The 23,891-nt window shown below is 40.3% G+C and overlaps 1 protein-coding gene across 1 annotated transcript; it reads right to left on the bottom strand.

Moving 5' to 3' along the window:
* Positions 1-444: 444 nt before the first annotated feature.
* LOC119730459 (ankyrin repeat domain-containing protein 6-like) lies at positions 445-23,409 on the bottom strand. The gene is made up of 13 exons (XM_038203376.1): positions 23,279-23,409; positions 7,930-8,126; positions 7,368-7,466; positions 7,015-7,113; positions 6,706-6,807; positions 6,209-6,307; positions 6,014-6,112; positions 5,815-5,913; positions 4,733-4,810; positions 4,406-4,540; positions 3,846-4,022; positions 3,134-3,337; positions 445-2,538 (listed from the first exon to the last, which is right to left on the bottom strand). The coding sequence occupies exons 2-13, from the start codon at positions 8,041-8,043 to the stop codon at positions 877-879; spliced, it is 2,967 nt and encodes a 988-aa protein (XP_038059304.1). The 5' UTR covers positions 8,044-8,126; positions 23,279-23,409; the 3' UTR covers positions 445-876.
* Between the last annotated feature and the right edge of the window lie 482 nt (positions 23,410-23,891).

The raw sequence follows: 23,891 nt of genomic DNA, 5'->3' as shown, positions 1-23,891 counted from the left end.
AACGACTCATTTAGCTTGATCGCATCAAAAATGCTCTGAGCATTTCTTTGTTCATATAAATTTGTTAATATTTACAGGTAAAAATCTGTAAATTACTTAAATGTAAAATTCAAGGCACTTATGGCTGTATGCCTAATAAACCACGCCCTTAATATGTGGGTCATTCTATAAATTTGGGGTCCACTTTTTTTTCTTGTCCCTGTTACATCTGACATCTATGATTTGATAATTCTGATGCACTCCTTAATGCAGTTGTCCTCCCAGAAATCTGGTCCTTGGAAGGGGTGACTACTGCCTCAATTCTGCAAAATCCTCCGGCAATCACTGTCAATACGTTGAGGCAGAGCCAGTGACATCCTGGAGCAGTGTGGAGGATTTCAAGTATGTACATGTATAATTTAGGCCTAATTTATGCACGGCTGAGCATAAACAACTCAAGGTTCGGCCCAAGACCTTGACACAGTGCATCCTACAAAATCAGCTACACATTTTTGCCGCAAATCCTCAATCCTGCAAAATCCTCCATTTTGCAAGGAGGATTTGGGAGTATTTGATAAATCACTAAGGTAACGGGGACAGGAAAAAATGTCCCTCTTTCAAGTTGGACCCTAAATTTATAGAATGACCAATATTCAATCAGTACTTTAAAAATAGTGATAGCACACCTGAAAACTCAGCAAATGTATAACAGATATCAAACAGGACATCTTTGGTACAATGACGTTAATTTCTTGAAGAAAAATTTGATTTAGACGTCATAACTGATAACTGGTTTTGATTTTTAACGATACACAAATTCTCAGTTGGCCTTACAGGCTCATGTGTACTGTGCAGTAAGAAATCCTTAAGTGATGCCAATTAATCGATATGATGGATTTATATTTGAAGTTCGTGGGTTTTCCTTGAAGATTTCGGCTGAAGATTGCCTGGCTGGCTGGCTTCAGATCTTGTAAATCCCTTGACATAAGCAGACGGTTTGGAATCCTCAGTTGACTTGGGGAAGTCTACCCTGACGATGCCGGGTCTATCGTTTGAGTTGCTCAGTGTTCGCTTCTCACGGTCCATGGCGAATGCGCGGATCAAGACGTCGTCGATGGGGTTGCGACGAGATCGGGCAGATGACGCGGTAGCCGCGTCGCCTGACGACACCCCGGATGAGGAATTGGAATATCCGCACTGATTGGGCGAGTACTGGGATGAGGATGGCGAGATCGAATCTGGAGTCGCCTGATTGGATACCTGGTTGCTAGGCAACGGTTTTGTAGTAACATTGGAATCGGTGCCGTAGGCCTGCCTTAAAGAAGCATGCGTTAATTTTGCGTAGGTGCTGTTGTTGTTGGTCTCGGTTTTATGCCAAGATGGTGCATTGTGGGATTGCTGTCCCAATGCATCCTGGGATGGTCCGGGGGCTTTGATATGCTGTCCCTGCTGTTTGTCAAACTCGGCCTTTTGCTCCAAAGCAATCTTTGAAAGTCGCTGGAAGGGGCGGTTGTCGGAGGTATCTGGCGGATCCGAGTTTTGCTCAGATCTCCTGGATTGCATATCGGAATGGTTTGACATGATGGGACGGCGAGATACAGTCTGCAGAGAGATTGTGCTGCCACTGGATGACTCATCCTCACTGGAATCCGTCTTGAAATTGAAACTGGCAGCAACCACTGCACTCTCCGGTTCTCTTGGTTTGGATGTCTGCGGAAGATCGGGATGGGCGATGGGAGGGATATACGTGGCAGATACCAGCTCCTTCCCTGATTGGTCGTCATGGAATTTAGCATTTGAAGATGTATTCGGCTGCTGCACTGCTCTTGTGAAACTGCCGGTCCTCCTGCCCCTGGGTGGGGGTCCACGTATCACCGTGCGTGACCTCCCGTTATCCTCTGAATAACTTGATGGGTACGATTCCTGTGGATGATCGCCATTCATGTGATAGTTCATCGTTCCGTTTTGTCTTTGGTGGTTTGATTGTACGAGTCGCCCGTCCGCACTGGCGACTCTTGCATTACGATTCGGACTTGGAGACTGTCTTCTCCTTGCGATCATCCTCCCGCTAGGACCCTTAATCTCAGGCTTTGTTCTCTGTCGTGAGTTGGGATCTGATCCTGATGAGTCCTCAGTTCCTTCCGAGATCCTATCAAACCCGGACGGATTGCCATGCAGCGGCTGCCTCTGGTCCGGGGGATAATACACCGCCAACTGCTGCTGCACCGTTCTCAAACGAACCTCAAAGTGACGGCGCAGCTCCTCACGCACGTAGCTGAGCCTGCGCTCGTACTCTTCGGACCACAGCGCCCTCTCTTGAAGCATACGGCGGTCGATGCGATGCAGGCACTCAGTTCGTTCCGATGCGACACGCTCCTTACAAAGTTGATCCATACAGCTGCCTTGGTGCGTCAGCTTCTTATCCAATGTACCCAGCTGGTGTTGGAATTGCGCCCTCGTTGTCTCGATTTCGTACATCATTTTCTCCTTGCTTGCCTCCAGCTGGTTCTGAAGTTTGTGGATGTAGATGGAGCAGGTGCAATAGGTGGTAGTCATACCCTGACGTGGACAAAAAATTTGAATAAATGAATAGTGCAAATACTTTCTTTAACCCTAATTTCCCAGCAGTGTTGTAGGGGCGTGGTTAACTCGCAAACAGTGATAGGGCAATTAGAAAGGAACATCTGTGTCACAGTTTATTTTAATAGCTCGTGACTTGACTTTGAACTGGAAATTTGTGAGGACTTGTGAGGACTTGTGATGGCTTGTGAGGACTTATGAGGACTTGTGAGGACTTTGAAGACTTGTGATGACTTGTGAAGACTTGTGAAGACTTTTAAGGACTTGGGAGGACTTGTGGGGCCTTTTGAGGACTTACAATGACTTGTGAGGACTTCTGAAAATAATTTGTGAGGACTTGTGAGGACTTGAAAGGACCTGTGTGAGCTGGCGATTGTCCTGTGAGGGCTTGTGATGGTCTTGTGAGGTCTGGTGAGGAGTTGTGAAGACTTTTGAGGATTTGTGAGGACATGTGAAGACTTGTGAGGGCTTGGGACAACTCGCAAGGATTTGTGATGGACTTGTGAGGACTTGTAGGGACTTGTGAGGACTTGTAGGGACTTGTTAGGACTTGTGAGGTAAAATGAAGCTTTACCTTAGTGACGTGGCCATTCTCATCCTTATACAAACATTTCTGATGATGCTTGTGTCGATGGTGATGACCTACGCTCTTGCCTTCCGTAAGCTTCACGCTGTGGATATGTTGATGGAGTTGTTTTTCCCATAACACTGCGTTTCTAAGCTCTTCCTTGACGAAAGTAACTTGCTTCCGTTGTGATTGGTTGGTGGCAAGGGTCGGCTGGAAAAAAATACAAAAATCTGTCAGGCCGCCGCATGCCTCGAGTTTCCTTGGCATGAAACGACTAAAAATATTTCTATTCCCAATTGACTGGATGCCAGTCCATTGCAGGTTACTCCCCAGCTAATGCCGGTACCCATTTTAACTCCTGGGTGGAGAGAGGCAAGTGGGATGAAGTGGCCTGCCCAAGGACACAACATATGGCCAGCAGCTGGGTTCCAACCCCTGACCCTCTGGTCATGAGTCACAAACCCTTACCACTAGGCCAAATTCCCCCTTCAAGAAAAATACTATCACTCAACTCACTAGCCTCACTTGTGCCATGCGTAGGATTTGCACAACATTGTTGTACAGCTGCACAAACTTATTACCAATTTCATGGACCACTACCCGTCAAAAAGTGGGGATATATCCCCATACCCCCTCCCCTAGGATTTTACGCCCTTGTGCTTACTGCTCCAACTGAATTCCAGCGTTTGCTATTTCTCATATTTAATTGTTCACTAACCTTTTTGGCCAGTGAGGACGGTTTGCCCGTCTGCTTCTTCTGTTCGTCACCGTCTTTCTTGTGTTGGTTCTTCGCGGATGTCTTCTCTTTGTCTTCTTTAATCTCTTGCTCTCTCAGTTCTCTTCTGCCTCGGGTGCGGCCTGGGTCTTGCTTGATGGTATCGGCAACCTCCACATCCTGAGGGTATCAAAAATAGCGCAACATGCTTGGGGTGGCTAATCGTCTTTACTCTCAGCAGAAGCTGAATTGAGAAGGATGCACATCGTGGTAGCGCCATAGGCAGCCACTATCGTGTATGGCCACGGAGCACAGCCAGATCTAACGTGTTGACTTTTGCGCAGGGGAAAAAATGGAGAACCCAGAGAAAAACCTCCAGGAGAAAATCAACAAACAACTCTACTCACAATACAGTATTTCTCAAGGAACCAAACCTGGAACACAGCGCTGAGAGGCGAGTGCTTTCGGCACTGCGCCACCCTGCGCCACATGATGCTGTGATTCGATTTGTCCATCTTGATAACTCTTACAAGTTCCTAGATGGATTCTGAGCAACGACCTACCTGTCTGTGTCTGCGGTGCTGAGTTGTCTCCGGTCTGGCACCCTCTTTGTCATGGTTTGTGGCTGGGGGTTTGTGAGGGGAGGTGCTGTGGTGGCGGTGATGGTGGTGATGGTTGGAAGACTTGCTTTTCTGAAACTGATAGAAAAAATAGAAAACAATGTTTGAATGCGTTTGTTGCAACCCACGTCTGGCAATTTCTTTAAAAAAATTTTACTTACCCAAATTAAAAAACATTTGCTTGTCCTTTGCAATCAAAATCAGATCTGAAGTAAGTCATTTTTTTTTTAAAGTTGTTTTGTCCTGACAAAAAATACCCATGGGTTTTACCTTCATTGCAGACAATATCAGCATGACAACTTCAGCATGGTCATTCTTTCTTGCTAACTCCAATGCAGTTTCTCCATTCTAAAGTTAAAAAAAGGCAAACATACTATTTTATGCACATTGTTTTTCACATTGGGGCAGACGTGACACAAATGACAATATGTATTTAGTCCAACTTAAAATTCCTGTCCTTTCGAGGAAACAGTAATGACATGAAATAACCTTGATTCTGAGTGCCTCTAGAACAAAGTCTTTGACAAAATTCAGAGACGCTGCAAATATAAGAATATGACAGCTCAGTTGGTGGAGTGCTGGTGCAGTAATCAGGAGGTTCCGGGTCCGAATCCCAAATCAATTTTTGCAGGTCCCAGAGGGCCAGCCTAGTTATCATCTTTGAACCAGACTGACTGACTGACTGACCGATCGACTCACTGTCACTTGTGACTTAGACTGGTTGTAGACTGTTGAAAAGAGCTGGGCAGTGCTATTGTATAGGATTACCCTGTAACACAAATGAATGGGCAGTGCTATTGTATGAAAGAGCCGGGCAGTGCTATTGTATAGGATTACCCTGTAACACAAATGATTGGGCAAAATCCTGTCCATTATCCACTTGGACAGTGAGTATGTGTGGCCTAGTGGTAGAGCACAGGATTCATGATCGTGAGGTTGTGGGTTCGAGCCCCGCCGTGGCCATGCATGTTGTGCTCTTGAGTAAGGCGCTTTACCCCAATTACTCCTCTCAACCCAGATTTTATTTTGGGTACCGGCATTATTCAATGCTGGAAAGGTAACAGACTCGCTGTGGAGGAGGTGTGGCGATCCCCCCACAGCAGCATATGAGTCTGGCCCAATCGCTAATGAAAGAGAGATGGGCACTCCGTTCCTGTGAACACAAGTTCGTCCCCTTTACCTTTAATTTTTTATTCAATATCCTTTTCAAGTGAATATAGCTATTCTGAATCAATTGAATCAATCAAATCAATCTGAATCAATACAATTCTGTGTGTTCTTGGATTAGCTTTACTACGCTTGCATTGTCTTTTTTACTGTCTTGACCTACATATAGGCCTACCATAACTTACATTATTTTGAATGGTGAGGTCACTGGCTGCTTCAATCAGTATCTTGGATATTTTCTTCTTTCCTAGTCCAGCAGCTACGTGCAATGCTGTGTTCCCTTCCTGTGTTCAATAAAAACCAAAAGATCAACATAACCGACTTTAACAATGTCCTTTCTACCCACTTGTGTTGCATGGATTTCACACATGAATGATGACTCACCGAGTTAGTGACATTAACGTTGGAGTTGGCGCTTATTAGGATCCTACAGCAGGTGATGTGGCCAAACAGTGCGGCGATGTGTAATGGAGTCTCGGCGTTCTGGGATACAAAAAAAAAAAAAAGGATTTGTGTGCGGTTGGCAACTGTTGTGAATTTATTTCTGATTAGAAAAATGAGTGAATCAATTTGACTTACGTTATTCTTGATGTTTGGGTGTGAGCCAGCTCTGAGGAGTATCCGTGTAGTTTCATTGTGGCCATTCTGACAGGATTGATGCAGAGGCTTATTACCATGCTGTAAAAAAAAAGAAAAATTGTAAATTTGCTATTTCAAATTCCTCGAATTAGTTTGCCAATTTTTGTCAAGTGAATTGAATTGAAAAAGCCAATTCTTACAGCAAGTTTACTTCAACACACTCACACAACTGATAAAAAATGTCAAATTTTTCTGGTTTTCCCCCCATTTTTTTTTAATGCTATTGTTTTCTAATGGAGGCCATTTCTCACACCTTTTAAACTTTGCCTTCAAACTTTCAAACCAATTTATCAAAATTACTGCATGCAAGTGTTTCGCCATAAGAACCTGTACTACATTTTTATATTGGATGGCTTTGAGAGGGATACAAGAATATATTGCACGAGCTATAACAATATTGCACGAGTCGGAGACGCGTGCAATATATAATAGTTTACCTTGTTGCTGGCATGTAGGTTAGCCTTTCCTTGTTTGACTAACGCCAGCACAATCTCGTCGTATCCAGTCCAGGTGGCCTCGTGTAAGGCAGTATTGCCATTCTATTCACAGAAAAAAAACCAGAAAATTCATAAGTGTTTGAAAAGTTTTTAAATAATCTTGCCAATTTTTTTAAGTATTTAATATTAACTGCAAATACAACATACTGTTCATGGATGGTTTTGCATTTAATATAAAATATTTAAAAACCAGACATAAAATTTTCTCTGAACATTTCCTGTTTTTTCTTTTTTTTCATTCAGCTTTACCTCATCTTGTCTGTCCACTGCACACCCCTCCAGCAGTAATGCTCTGACCGCATCTATGTGGTTATCTATTACAGCCCTGTGCAAAGCGGTGCATCCATACTGGAAAATAGGGGGATAGGGGAGATCGAGTGAAATGTGGTACAATAGTCGATTAAAGACTATATGATTGGTTTCTTTGGGACATCAAAATGCAAGGTGCTGTTTATTAGGAAGTACTACGAATTGGTGGACAGTACTTCTGTCTGTGAAGAAGTCCACAGAACTATGACTGCCACCGTGTATGACGGTTAAGGTACATCCTACGTGTAGATAGACAATTGATGTCTGCAACAAGTTTCAAAACTAAAACTTACAACATCCTGTGCATCCAGATCACAGCCGAGGTGAACACACAGCTTGGCTGTCTCAGCCTGGCCATAGTTGGCTGCGTAGTGGAGAGCCGTCCGTCCATACTAGCAAGCAGAAAGAGAACAGTTTATTACAAGTAACAGTTAATTAAATGTGGGTTATTCAATACATCTAGCAAAGTGTGACATTTTTCAAATTTCTATTTTTGCCAGTAGGTACATGTACGTAATTTACATGTACCTTTAATACATCTCTTGGAGGTAGACGGTTTTAACGCATACATTGTATGTGCAAAAGTTACAAAAACTTTGATGAATGTAACAGGGACTGGGGGAAAAGTGTCCCAAATTTATAAAATGACCCATGTACAAGTATGACCGGCAGAATTCGAACAGAGCACCCAAACTATTCTACAAGTGCACTTTTATATATTAAGGATGCCCTGTTTTTCCATTCAGGGCAAACTCAGACATCCAATTTTCAAATGCCAGTTTTAAAGTTGTGTGTGAACCGGTACATTTTAAACAGAAATTCATGCCCTGTTGGGCATGGCTCCCAATCACAAACCTTGTCTGCATTAAAGCCAGCTCCTGATTGGACCAGATCTCTGATGTAATCCACCTGCCCTTTACTGGCAGCCAATCGTAATCTTTCTGAGAGCTGTGCTGACTGCTGCGCCATAGCCTAGGCCATTTTCCCTTAAGGATGAGTTAGACTCCTTTGCATTGTACAAGCTGCTGTGAATAATGTCGGTTACCATTCACCTAATGAAAAGAGAAAAGAATTCAAGCATTATGAGTACATTTTTTTTTATTATACATGTATCACTGAGGAATTTTCATGGCAACTTTTTAGCTGGGCGATAGCAGCTCAACAAATCATCGTGTCTCTCCGTTAGTCCGTTAGTTAGGTAGTAACAAACGTTGACATTGCCTGTTGCTCCTACATATTTTGACTGATTTCAACCAAGCTTTGTCAAAAGTATCAGTAGCCCAGCCCCAACATGTCACATGACCAAACTGGGGTCAAAGGTCATCATGGAGTCACTGGGGTCAAAAACCTGATTCTTGTTTTACTCAAAACACCACTCCTTCCAGAAATTACATGGCAAAATCACGTGACTCATGCATGAACACGCATTCGTTGGCCTGCAGCTTCCGAGATCTGAACGAGCTTGTTTTTCAATTCACTGGTGAGCCTTTTTTTGGCAATGTGCTCTTCTTTTTAAACAAACAGTCGTTTAACCTTCAAAAAAATTTGGCAGCATTCAAATGCAAGACCCTCTTACTATGCAAGTTACAGCTTACAATGAAGTAATTGAGTATTGTGAGTTGATGTAATGGGTTAAAATGCCGTCCCCTAGAGATCGCGAGTTGATATAGTGGCTCGAGTGTCACAGTGCATTGTTTTAATTCCGTCAAATTAAGCTAATTGATTCTGTACTCAAAGGGTTAACGGTTGAAAAGTTTCGGATGGGTAAGTAAGGTTTGTATCCCCTTGCAATATATGAGGAATGGCTGTTAAGATTATTACTCCTTTTGAATTTGTGATGGTTTTTGTAAGATGTGAATTTCAAAAATAGGGCTGTCCAGTTTCGAATAATTTAGTGTGAACTACAGGAATTTTGATGTTTTTGTAACATACAAAACATTCATCAGGCTGTAGATGGAGTTGGTCTGTAAGTATGACTGTTGTAGACTCAGCAGCACAATAAACGTCTATCAGTCTTAAAAGGTTCCTCTCTCGCTTCAAAGGTTTCCTGATCCCAACCTATCGAACTGATTGTGACTGACCAGGTCGTCCACTTCAACACCTCTCTCCGCCCTCTTTGTCCGCTATTGATCCCCCAAACATCCACCCCCTACCAGTTATTGATGTACACGTCTACCTCCGATTAACACATCAAAAGAACGACGCAACCCATCGCCCTGCAAATCCTGTGTCAGCATCCAAACAGGTCTTTGTGTTCGGACAATGCCCTCATACCAATGTAGGGAGGACGCCTATTAAAGCCACTTGCTGTCTAGGATAGGTTTGCCAGCCAATTTCATGCAATGTTCATGCACTACTGAAAATCGGTCTTTCGTTTTCGTCTGAATTTGAATGCACATCTTTAATCCCATTTCAATTCAATAAAAGTTCAACTGTTTTCATTGTCATCCGGTTTTGAGAAACAGACGGCTAATTACGTTACCTATGCATTCATTTACGCAAGCAATTGATTTCAGGTATAGCTAATTTGATTGACGATTAATGAAAAAGAAACCCCTAATTGTATCTTTTGCCGATGGCATTAAACTCAAGTGAAATAGAATGGTGAATGTTTGAAATCACCCTCTAAAAGCGAAAAAGTCTTGTAAACGAATCTGAATGGACATAAACGAAAGGTGCTGCTCAATCACTTAATTGATTAAACTGAAATGGAATCGAATGCTCTGGTAGCGAAATTGAAACCCGTGTTGAGAGCAATTCTCGAATTCAGACGAAAATGAATGACCGATTTTCAGAAGTGAATGAACATTTTAGGAAAATGGCCAGGAAAACCTATAACTTTACTGAAAGGAAAAGCATACCATCTCAGCCAAACTCAAAAAATTAAAAGTGCTGGTGGATTTTTTTACTGCCTGTCTGCTTGCACAATGGATTAAAATCAAGATAAGGTTTTTGATCTTTTAAATTCAGCGTCCCTCCAAATCAGATTTTTTTGTCACTTACATGCCTGAAATGCCTGGGGGGGGGGGGGGGGGGAACAAGGACTTCATTGTGTAATCTGAAGTGAACAGTGTAATGGCATCAGGGGTAGGCCATAACGCATTCCTGATGGCAATTTTCAGCTGCATGGCATCACACTATTTAGCTTCTGGTACAAAGAGCACCCTTTTTGGAAAAGCAAACCAGAATTTATGTTCATTTTCTGATCATGGATTCTCAAGGACAACTGTACACATGTAAACCAGAGGGTTAAATCACAGTCAAAACATCAACTATTAAAAATCAAATTTTACTTTACTTCTCTGCACAATTTGTGTACTTTAATTAATGTAATTAGTGCATTCTAGTCTACACTGTAACTTGTTCGTACATATGTACATTTTTTTATACATGTTTGACCTTTTTTCATTCTGAGAATTTTATGTGTGTGTACATTTTCATTCTCTGTACACTTTCATAGGAGAGTCCATTTCCATAGGAACTAAATATGGAAATACCGGTAACATTTTGAAAAAAAATCTTCCATCTTCAAAAGGGGAAAAATCTTGTTCATTTAAAATGTAAATTGTATTCATTCTTCAATGTGCTTCTTTGTATGTAAACCAGTTTTCATAACAATAAGTTAATTTTAGAAATAGAACCAGTACCAGTCTCACCCCATGAATTGTACTTCTGATATGTTATGTATGTATTCTATTATGAGTAAAATGTGACAATGAAACTGACATTGATTGATGGGGAAACTGATTCCAGTCCCAGTAAATGGTGTTCACAGTGAGGGCACAGTCTGTATCTGGTACAAACAAATGACATCGCTGCATGTACATTGTATACTAGAAATGTACCGGCCTGATAATGTTTACAGAATATAAAATGCTCCATTTTCTTGATTAAATCCATGTTGCAACTTGGTCTTTTTGACAGCCATGCTTAGGCCAAAAAAAAAAAGTCTCCGGTTTCTGGTATGCACGCGCGTCGCCGTAGCCATGCGCGTCGGGAAAATCAAAAAGTTTTTTTTTCAATGAAAAATGATGTCTCAAAACCGCCAAACTCACTGGTTTGACTGGAATCCTGCTGCTGCACAATTTTAACGTGCTTTTAGATTGGGTTATGGTCGAGAATAAGCTTTATGTGGCCTCTCTGGACTCCCATATATTTGCACTAAGTTTAGTCAGGCACCATTTGCAGTCATCAGCCGACATTTGAAGCCAAAAAATCAGGTAAAAAAAAAAAAAAAGCCGCGTCGCCGCACCACTTTTTGGGCAAGCTCCATACCAGAAACCGGAGACTTTTTTTTTGTGCCTTAGCTACTATTAATTTTAAAGGCATTTTCTGATCAAAGTACAATGCATGCCATTTCATAGACCAATGTACAGTACAAATGTACGTGTGTATGAGTCAGCCATAATTCTCAGAAACTGGTGTTACGTTTCTTGCCAAGATTAAGAACAGGAATGACCGAGAAATGTCTGAAATACCGCTACTTGAAAAGATGTTCTTGGAATTAACCACACTGACTAGGTGAGGCCATGGGGCAAAACAAAATTCTTATTTTTTTTCACAAAATGGTCTCCTCCTTTAAAAACTGAACCAGAATACTATTTAGGACATTTAGCGTCATCGTAAAATAAGGACACATAAATTATCCTGACTAAAAATGACAAAACATAGCACTCCATCTGCATAAGAAAACACCAAAACATGAGACTTCGATGAAAGTTTATGTCCGTATTGAGTCTCCATTTGGTCTTTAAATACCACCATCAGGTGATGGTGTAAATCATGCATTTTATTAGATAATATCTTGCAGGTGTTAGGAACTCAATCATAATAACACTACAGACAGCGACACAGAGGTTTTGCATGTACACTGTATGTAGGATTGTAGAACTTGAGTAAAAGTTTATCTAAAAAGATAGACCATTTTTTGTAGATGTTCATGTAAAAATCAACTAAATCAGCTAAAGAAACAGGAAAAGTTACACAAAACTGCACCCAAAAAATGTCCATTGTTTGAAAATGCTGATTTCTTAATAAGTATTAAGACTAAAATACTGCCTTGTTGTAAAAGATGAAACTTTTGAAACTGGAAGTCATGTCATAGATCTGCATACATCATTTACATGTTTTAAAAAATTGCTAGCAGAACTTTCAAGAAATTCAAGTTTGTCCAATATGCAGGCAAAATTGCTGCTAGTTCACTGTAAGATTCGTAACTTTGTCACTTTCTTGAAGAAACAACAAACATGGATAACAGATAAATTAATTGTGCAAAATTATCTCGCCAAAAGTTCTGGAACAAACTGAAGCTTATAAATGTATTTATAATGTATACAATGTACATTGTACTTGTACATGTATGCTTGGGAAAATTTCTGAAGACCAAACACTGTTTTACATATAAAATCATTTTTTACAAAATTTACATGTAAAAACTCAAATCCAGTTAACATATCGAACTGCGTTGGATGTGAACCTGGCTCGGTGTAAAAAAACAAACAAACAAAGAACAAAAGTAACCATAATCTCCTTTAAATTCAGAGAAGCTGCAGTAACACATCTCCCTAATGGTGGTATCAAATGACACAAAATCTACCTTGCCAGAAAAGAAATCCCCAAGTAGACCTAATGGCTACCCTAAAACTGGGACATTACAGACCTCTAGCCTACCCTCACCCCAACAAATTAATCAATTGTACATAATGGGTTCCTTCAGTATGACACCATTGAACAGGCAGGGCAAATACCATACATGTCAAGTACTGGTACTCCATGCAAAATACATTTGCAGAAGGGAAAAAGAATTGACAGTTTGTACAGCAAGTTACTGTATATTTCAAAACTTGAAGGTTTCCTGACTGTACAAGTCAAAAGTTACTTGCAAACTTTGATTCACCAAAGAAGAATTCATAAAAGCGTTTTGGATGACTGCAAATTATGTATAGCCTGTCAGCACCATTCAAACTTCCAGTGTCTGGCTAATGCATTCCTGAAAACTTCACAAAAGGTTAGAATTTTATTGCCGCTGCAGGTAATGCAGATCAAGAATATATTCATAGACAGTCAGTCAGCGTTATCCAGCGCAATTTAGTTGTGTTCAGGCTTGATGTACCATGAATATGTACAAATGTACGTGTACACCCTGCAAGTAGCATTTGCTGGAAGTTTCATGGAACAATGAACAATATGCTGAATTTAAATATAGCTGTCACTGTACCGGTACGTACATGTACATCATGAAGTTGGCAGGAAACAACTTGCAACAAATTTACGGGTAGAAAGTGGAACCAGGTACCCTATTGAAGTAAAACATGGGTACAGGCCTGTAAAAGACGGTCTTATCAAACTGAAGACGACAAAAACCGAAACCTGTTAAATTCCCTTTTGTCAGGAACTCTACTAAGTCCATAACAAAACTTAACAGTGTGAATATTGGCAGAAGGCTTCATAGCTTTACGGTGTAAACTGCCACTTTTCGTGAGCGTCATCTGTCGCGAGTTAAAATGCACATAAACTTGACATGTGTTTTGGTTTGCCCTGTAGCCTGGTTTTCTTTTTGAAAACTCCCAACAAATGGCATTCAAAACAATTCTTTTTCACTGTCTAAAGAGTTTCTAAGAAATTTGTAAAGTTGGTTACGGGTACTCCATCCCATCATTTTAAACCGGTTCCTGCCATCAGCAGTCGGGTACCGGTTTTGATGCACAACGCCCCATCTCATACTCACTCAAAGTTGGGGGAAGTTTTCAAGTTTTCAGTCCCTACTTCAGGTCAGTTGCAGAGAGTAAACGCCAAAAGCGCAATAAGGTAATACAATGCAAACATTCCCAATCTAACACAACGAAAGTAATTTCACAGCATCACTTACATTGTTTGACATACTCAGCCACGCACTCAGCCCCCCCCCCCCTAAAAAAAAAAGAAAACTGGCTATCGCTTTTCACAGTTTGTAAAACAAAATGTATACCGCCCACATTTTCAGTTCTAATAAATTTAAATGTACAAACGTGTGGCAAAGCACTCCAGTTTGTCTCAACAATACCATTAAATTACCTTGTTAGTGAGTTCTGTGTGGTAAAAGCTCGGTCCAAGAAAACCATGTGTTCTGGTTATTTGCCAGTCACCACGCAAATGGATTTCAAGACAACAGGTCACCCATGTTATTCCAAGTGGGAATTCGTCTAAAATATCGGGCCGACCTCCGGGTCAGAATCTGGCGGAGTTCACTGGCTCCTGTCTGTCGTTATTCCATTATATGGCAGATTTGGTAAACACTCACTTGTAAATCCCATGGGACAGCAGGAGGTGTGAAGAGGCATGTGGTAGAGAATGTTGTGACTCAAGATGTGGTTTTATGTTGCTGCATGTGGTCACAAAATTTGGTAATGGTAGAGTATTAAAGGAATAATTGAAACCACTGTGCAGAGTTGGATATTCCCTAGTTGGATCCATAGTCCTGGTTCAAGAGGGCAGTATCAACAAAATGGATCAAATCCAGATTTGGGAACTTTGGCAGTGCTACCCGTGATATTCTGAGCATATGTGTGTATACATGTACCTCACGCATGCTGTATAAACATCCACGTGCGTGTAAATGGTACAAGTATGTCTCGGAATTTATCAAGTTTCGATGCCAAATATCCCCAAAACTAAATTTGACTCATCTTATTGAAGCACCCTCTACATGTACTACAACAGCAGCTTGAAGCAAGTTCCAGTGAGGACCATCGTCGATTAATGGTTGATTTGTGACATACGACTTGTAAAGTTGCCTGCACACTTATTGCAACACGCGAACGCCTCTAGTCAAACGATGGTCAAAAGTCCTGGCTCCCCGTTATGCTTTATGATGAGCGCAGCTACATGTATTGGTAACCGGGGATGCAACTGTGCCCAAGATTCCGGTTCCAAATAGTCGACTAGAGTAGTCAAACTCCAACCAATACAAGCGAAGTTAGTCAAACTACGGTTAAGTTTGAGCCCGAACTTGCCCTTGACAGTGCTTGCCACTGATCTGGACCTGCTGCTTCAAGAGAACATCAAAATCCAGTCTTCAACTAAGACTAACAATCCCCAAGACATTCACAGGAGAAATCAGTCTACTTGCCAAACAGTATGACACTATCATCAATTCATTCAATCTCTTGCCTTCGGCAAACCATTCCACAAACCCAATTCATTCCTGGAACTATGACCTGATCTGCAGCATATCTTCAGGCGAGGGAAATATATCTGGTTCACCAAAGTAGACAATCAAAACATCTTGGTGAAGATGGCTCTCTCGTTTTGCCCACCCATGTTGAAATCAGAATGGGTTCCCCTGTAAGCAGAACTGGGCCCGTTTAAAAATGAGTTGGCAAAAATAAACCTACCGTTCACACTAACAACAGCTTGTAAGGGGTTGGCTATAAATTTTGGATTTTCTACCCAGGTATCTGTACCCGGTATCTGTATCATAAATACAGTTGGCAAAGCATCTCAGGGGAGAAACATCACACCAACTTAGAGAGAAGACAATGAGAAGAAATTACAGTTTTAGAGGTGGGAGGAAAAGCCCAGAAGATATTCTGGCGAAACCCACAGAATCAGGTAGGGACTGAAAGCCCAATCCATATATTGCCACAGGCAGGATTCGAACCCGGGTCACAGCGGTGGAAGGCGAGGAAAGTACCGCTACGCCAACCTGACTCCCCGGGTAATAGATTTTACCCCTGCAGAGCACCAGACCCGTGAAGAAGCCGTGTTGGATCATTGATGATTCTTGCCTGTAAAAGTGGTTCTTGAAATCTCTGTGTGACCATGTTGGACCCAGATCCATGGAGAGTTTGGATAGTGAGAAAGGCCCTGAAGAATCGGGAAAGTCGACCCTACTAGAACTACACGTAGGTTTTAAATATACTTTATATCAGTTCGCCCACCCTCTCTATTGCAGAGTTTTGAATACTTTTTTCTTATAAAGTACACAGCATTGTCATTATTCTAAAAAGGTAACATTAGACAGGCAAACCATACTCTCACAATCTAAACAGCTTCTAAAAGCTTTTGGGTTGCGTTTTATCGCTGCGTATCAACTTTAACCTAACCTCAACACTTGATATCTTAACAGTTGGGTACGGAATAAGCAAAAAGTCACATTCAGCGGATAGAATGTCACTGGATAGAATGCCAGTGTCTTTTTAGGGGTAGCTGACACTGCGAAAGTTTGGATACAAAATGGCTTAGATCATGTTACGATGAATCATGGACTTTCAAATTTATGAATGCTTCTCACTGTACATATTCCTAGCTCAACTCAAAGCATACATGTATGCTTGGCAAAAAAAAAAAACAGTTCTGCTTCCGATTACATGGCATTCCAAAATAGGGTAGATTAGGTATGGATTTTTTTTTTTTTTTTGCCAATTTTTTTTGTGTACTCGTGGAGGCATAGATCTACGTGTAATCAAGAGTAAAATGTAGAATCTGATGGTTTTGGGTGTTTTTCTTCATTTCCCCATAAAAAACATGTAGACGATTACGAATGTCTGTGCATATCAAAAACACTTTAATTTGGCGACGTTACTTGTTTATAAAAAAAAGTTTGCAACAAATGAACTCAAACTTGCACTGAGACACTGCAATTATTAAAAACTGCTCTGGTTTAAGATTTTTTTGATCCAAAAGCTGTCTTGAAGTGAAGATCTTGAACCACTGTGTGCAGTTAAAATATAAAAACCTGTAGCTACAAAATCTCCTCTGCTCCATGGAAAGCCCGCAATATTTTGCCCCACAAAACTCACTACCAGCCGGCAGACATCAGCTCACAGTTTACCCAGAGATGTGGTTCATGGATTTACTTGCTCAATAGCTGTATGTTTGCTGTGTTTGTATGGCTTAGAAAGGTGAGAACAGCTTCCTGGGAGGTGAGGGGAGAAGAGGTGATGACAAGGGGGATTTCCCTCAAATCTGAAGGAAGGTGATGATCAAGACTTGTACTAAATATTCCCCTAAATAGACGCCTGGTCTGCACGTTCCTAAGTTATTAATGGGCAATTCCACACCAAAGTGGACATGACACCAAAAAATTCAAATACATGTGACTTAAACAAATTTGGCATCAAATGAAAGCTAAAAGTCTATATTTTCAAGATTTGAAGTCGGAATTTTATTTTTTATACATTTCGGTACCAAAAAATAGGATTATGTAATAATCCTGTTTTAATCCTAAAAATGGGATTAATAGTGATATGAAAGTATTCTACCAAAACACACACAAAAATATGTACTAATGCCATCAGTTTCTGTCATGAGAAAGTATTGGTCTTGAAAAACCGACTAAAACTTGTTTTTAACATTTTGCGTAATTTGCTTCGCTTCAGTGACTTCTAATATTTCAGCCTTCGAAAATGTCCTTCCGTTACCGAAAAAATACGTATTTTTAATTTATTTTTAAAACTTGCAGTATGAATGCATTGAAAGTTATTGTGCAAAGCAAGTTTAGGTAGGCCTTCAATATGACATTATAACTGACACTGCTGTACTTCTCGTTTTTTAATTACAATTAATTAAATCACGTCCTTCCGTTACCAATTTGGTAACGGAAGGACGGTAACGGAAGGACAAATTGTATTTTTATCAAATGTTACGACATTTGCGCTCATGTTTGAAAAATGAAAATCACTGCAAATACATGCATGTATAATGAGCATTGAAAGGACATTCATGTGACCCACCTTCGCAAAAGCGGGATAAGCAGGGCAAGGTGTTTAATACAAAGGAAGGCACAGGCATGTACAACATGTACAATGTACATGTACATACATGTACATGTATATGCCGATGTACCAGTACTTGTACATGTATGGAGTTGTTGCAGAAAATCAAACCATAAAGTTGCTGCCATCAGCATTCATGGACAATAGAGAAAGATACGAATTCTGTGAAGCCATTCCAGAAGCAAATTAATTCAAAAATGAGATGGCAGAAAGTACCGGTACTTTGGGGCACTTTCATTCAATTTACATGTGTAAGACATGTGAGGTGCAATCTTTGACAAATTATGCCCAAGTTAACCATTTCAGTTTGGATGTTTATAAATTAATTGTTACTACTTTAAATCATTGTAATTTGATTTCAAACATTGATTTAAGAGTTCAATTAAAAGCAACACCTAACTGAAGCTATCAGTTCTACCGGTAGATGTTTTGACCTTAAATGTACATGTAGGCTGGTCGCCCCCCCCCCCCCCCCTTTACAATGTAGGTAAACCACTGAACCTACCGGTATTATTATTAAAAGTTGTTGGTGAACATGTAACCAATATACTCAAGTGCTCAAAAATTGCGCATTTAAACTTTTAAGGATTGAGGTGATGGGTTTGAAGTCCATTTCTGTAGTTGTCTTGTGTTCGTGAATTATCTGTTTTGGGTAGTTTTCGTTTTTCTTTTGTTATCATTAATTAGCAGGCTTCTATCTTTATCTCAATAGTTTCTTGGGTATAATTATTTATGCCAGGTCTGCATATTGTTGATTTCACATTCAGTTACACATTTCAGCAATTTGTTTCACTTGTATAATTAGTGTAAATTCACATTTTGTTCATGCTATAATTGAGTAAACCTTTTGTCCTTCCGTTACCGTCCTTCCGTTACCAAATCATAATCTGCTTAAAACGTTGTAATTATATTACCGAAACACTTAAAGTCAAATGAAAGGCGGTATAGTATAGATAATGCTTCAGGGATTCCATTTCTTACCTTTAAAATATAATTGCCCCATAAAATTCACAGAGTTTACGAAAAATGCGAGTAAGTTGGAAAACCCTTGTCCGTTTTACCGTCCTTCCGTTACCGACATCATTAATATTCATAATTCATAAACGGGAGGCATTCATGCCCCCCAAAAGTTTGGATAATGAAAGTAGCATTATATCAATACAATTTTGACATTTGTTTGCTGTAACTATGAACAGTGTCTGTGATACACACATTTGAAATTTTGTTTAATGAGTGAAAACGTCCTTCCGTTACCGTGGAATTGCCCTAATTCATTCACATTTTTCATTTTTATGACACCGTCACATCGTGTCTAAGGGTCACACTCCCCTGAAGCTGACCGACACTTCTTCATAGCTTACAGAAAAGTTCTCCCATCTTTAACTTTGGATAAAGCTTAAAAGTAGAGAAGATCATTTGCAGCTATCCAAAACGTAACTGACGAAATTACTGTTAAAAAATAAGCTTGGTTTACAGATAGTTAATAGCAATAAACTCTCCGTGAAATTATTTGTTTTTCTGGCATGCTGTCATTTTGAAGAAAACACTGAAAGAAGGTCACTTCTAAAGATGTGTCAAGTGACAAATTTTTGGACATTTCGGGTTGTAGTTGGTTTGTAATTGGGCGAATCCGTGAATGGGTGCAAGCGTTGACATGACGCACACGCGCATGTGGCTGCTATTATTCGTCAGTTCAGTGCGCGATATCGCCTAGCTGCGATCGCCTGGATGAGATGTTTTTCTCCGAATATAAAGCATTCAATGCAAGCTAAAACTTCACCAGGTTAGTTGTTCAGCACCCTTCTTTAGATTTTGAGCACTTTTGTTGCTTCAAACGAAGAAAAAAAAATCACAAATGACAAATGATCTACTCTACCTGAATGAGACCTACCGGTACGTGTCAGTAATCAACTATAGCAATTTCACCAGATGATTCAATGGGACTTCTGCGTTGATGTGTTTCATTTTTAAAGATCTAAGAGCAAACATGAAACAAACATCAAGTTCAGTTAACTCTCAAGAGTTTTCGGTTGGAAAAAGACCAGTGAGTAAATGTTTTCATCAGTTCTGCTTCACTACTGAAAAAATGGCTTGCATCAGACTCAGAGACCACACATAAAGGAATTCTCGATTAAATAACGATCTGCTCAATTCAGCTTTCAGATTGTGTTAAAATCCACACCACTTGAGTCCTGGAAAAGCGGCGAAATTTCAAAGAGTTGTTGCGGCCGACCACAATCCTGCATTAGTCTTGGGTCGTTGATCAAACTGTGTTAAAAGCTGGTGGTTTCGATAAACATGCTCTGTACTGCACATGGTGATCATGGGGATCAATTTCATTTTTTTGGTGGAACGTCAAACAATATCTGTGATGCTTGAATTGCTTTTGAACACCAAAATATTTCTTAGGGCAAATTTATCAGTGGTAAAGGCAACAGCCCTCAGAGCTAGAGGGGGCTTACAATATTTATTCCAATACCCAGGATGTATGGTTAATTTGACTAAACTCCGCAGTACTGATAAGATCAATTAAGCTGAAATTTGCAGCCGGTTCAGATGATTTTCACAGAGAAGCGGGGAAATTTACGTAAAGTCTTCAGTGGATGAGTAATAATAGCATTTCACAGTTTCCTGAAAATGAACACGAACATGCCGTATGAGCCAACTCTTTGAAGACAATTGTGACGACGATTCTTAAAATCTCATTTTTGGACGAGAGAGGTTTTCAGGTCATTGCGTTTAAATGGTGATACATGAACGGATTGAGCAATTTCAGTATTTTTTCCATCTAAAACTAGTTTATGAAATTGGCTTTCCAGTCATTTTTTTTGTTTGGTGCTACATATTTTTTAAATATACAGTTTGGGGGTTTGGGTTCCGCTTTTTTTTTTACTCACCCCAGTGTATAACGTTGCAAATTTCTGGCATTATTTGAGCAAAAGTTTTTCATGGACAGTAACTGAACATTAAAAAAGATCAAAAATCTGTAAGTTTGGTTTGAAACACAAATTTAATATGCAGGACTTCTTTTCAGAAGACCAGTAAGTGAAGGAGCAGCAGCATTTAACCAAGTTGGTCTTTTGAAAGCTTACATTGTACTAGTTCAAAAAAGACACGCTCTACTCTTTCATAACTAAATGCAAACAAATTATTCATTGTAAATTGTCCCCCTTCCTGACATTATACAGAACTTCTGAATCCCAGCAGTTAGTTTCTCAAGCACCTGTGTTCATGTATTTGCCGTTCCCAATGTCAATAACCCTGTCCCAATTTCCATGTTTGATCAACAAATCCAACACGAGATCATGATGTCGTAGGCCTACAGCCGGTGTAGTGTGAAACTTGGACTCTACCAAATACGGACTCATTGACTGTATTGCGCATGCCTACATGTAAGTGATGATGCCAGTAATTAGGCCAGTGGTACATGTACATGTATGTACATGTAGGTTACGTGTGAGGGTTTAAGAGAATATTTAACATTTGCAAACATCAAAAAACAAAACTAGCAAATTATTATGTAATACCTTACTGGACTGTTAGTGAATGACAGTCTAAAGCATCCTGTAAAATTGTGGCACCTGGTGTGCTGTCATTTTCCAGAAAAGTGGTATTTTTGTGTCAATTTCCAATGCTGGTCGGTTGGTTACACCTCCATGTTCCGACACCCCTATGTTCCGACTGCACATATTCCTATTCCTAACCCTAACCCTAACCCTAACCCTAAGCGGGAGTAACACAATCTAGGTTGTCGGAACATAGGGGTGTCGGAACATAGAGCAGTCACCGGTCGGTTGACCATCGTTGGAAAAAAAACTGGCTTTTTTCATATACTGCCTCAATTTACAATATTTAAATAGGTATTTGCTAGCTAGACTGGTTCCCTGACCTTACAATTTCCGTTTCATCTTAAGTGGGGTCAGGGAACCACACTACACATACAGAAATATTTTTGTTTTACTTGGTTTTGCAGCATCTACGAACACAAAACTTCAAACAAGTGAGTGTAATAATATTTGCTTTAAAATACTAACCCTCCAAATCCATCCATTTCTGAAAATTACAACCAAAGCAAATGTTGGATATTCCCTTTAAAATCCATGTAAGGTAAAAAGACCAGATTTTACAGGAGTCAAAATTTCCTAGGACACCGGGCTGAAAGAATAAGATTAATGAGTAAACCCAAAGCAACAATTATCGTGAAGAGCGGAGATAACTTACAACACGGGTCACAGCAGACCACTCCAGTTCCGACCAAAGTTCCACTAACTAAAGAATTATCATGTACTCTGGGACTTTTCATAAACCGCTACATGTACATGAGTGACACGGCCAGGAAGCTTGTGTGATTGAAAACAGTATTTGGACAAAGTGGTACAAATTATTAATTACCTTTTAATGAAGTGTTTTCTTCCAGCAGGGTTAATGTATTATCTTTGTCGGGATAAATGACATTTTTTCCCCGGTGAATTTTCAAGTGTTTTTTCATGGGCTTACATGTGCTACATTATTAGGTCAAGGCAGGAGTTTTGTTTTGTGTGGGAGGAAGAACATAAAAACTGTCAACTTTGGATAAAAAGTTAGAGCACTGCAAGGGTTTCTATAAAGTTAAAATTATTCTTTGTACAAAGTATGTTTGTTTACTGCAGCACATCAAAAAATTGAACATAATATGCAGTACCGGTTTATTACCCTAAACCCCTCGGCATTTGTGCTAGGACGCAACCTCAATCCTGCAAAATCCTCCAACTGCCTCCGTGTAAAAATTGCATACAGCCTCCATCGTCCAAAATTATACATTTGTACATTATTTCTTGAATGTAGTACTTGGAGGGATGACCACTGCCTCAATCCTGCACAATCCTCCAGCAATCACTGTCAATATGTTGAGGCAGAGCCAGTGACATACTGGAGCAGTGCGGAGGATTATAGTATAGGCCTAAATTTATGCACGGCTGAGTTTTAATCATTGTTAATGCGCCTATCAAAAAACAACCTTGACTCTAATTTGATCGAAACTAACCATGTCTACCATGCGTACACTGGCTACACTACACAATCGCCGTTTATTTGAGGTTTAACAATAACTTATAATAAACACGGTTTAAAAAAATATGAAAATATGCAGCATCTGGGTAATGAATTATTTCCACAATTCAAAACAAAACATCTATGTATCTCCGTGACCATTTATTCCAATCAATGTCGTGAATTGACATGTTGAAGGTTACATGTGCAGGCCGCGCCTACGCAATATAACAATGTGCACATTACAATACATGATCATCAATGATTCATCAATGCGCACAAAGTACAACATGACGAACATCAGAATATCGAGTCGTCACAACGATTTTATTATTCGTAAAACTTTTAAATAAAGTTCACGCACATCACGAAATTTAACAGATCACGGTTACCTCCCAAATCACAAACATATACACACTTACCCCATGCAAGAATTTGTCGGAAACCCTGCAGAATTCCGTCAATTCACGTGAAATTCCAGCGACGATCTGCGTTGCTAGTGCACACACGCATTGCACTTCGCACAAAAATGACGCTTACCCAAAGACTGGTACCTTACTCCATGCAGCCTTTGCTCCGTGACATCAGCGGCCTTGGGGAGGCACCAGTCTACGTAATATAATCTCTTCGCGTAAACAATAATCAGACACGATTGTGCAAGCGGCTTACCGTTACAAAAAGACTTCTTTTCTTTGAATTATTGTTGGTAGATCAACTTTCTTTGTGGGCAACATCCTTTGTTGGATTGTCGACAGTTGTTATCAAGCAGGGTCAAGGAGGTGTATTTGTCTTTCAAGTGTCGTGTGGCTGCGGGTGTTGAAATCTCTACCCTGCGGTTTTTGCGGCTAAGAATAAGATATCCCGTTATGATTTTAGGAAAGTTTGGGTGTGGTTTATGGGCCGGGCGTCGGAATTCCAGCGGATGGGCGATCCGGGGTACTAGAAGCATTGATGTCCTTTTATCCCTTTTCTAAATCATTTGTGGGGTACCGTTCCCTTGTACGAGTACCCCACAAGTAGCTCTGGTGTGGTACA

Source organism: Patiria miniata, unplaced genomic scaffold (genome assembly GCF_015706575.1).
Source record: "Patiria miniata isolate m_02_andy unplaced genomic scaffold, ASM1570657v1 HiC_scaffold_22, whole genome shotgun sequence".
In the NCBI taxonomy this organism is placed as follows: domain Eukaryota; kingdom Metazoa; phylum Echinodermata; class Asteroidea; order Valvatida; family Asterinidae; genus Patiria; species Patiria miniata.
The sequence above is the reverse complement of the archived record's forward strand: the minus strand, read 5'-3'. Positions and strand labels throughout refer to the sequence as shown.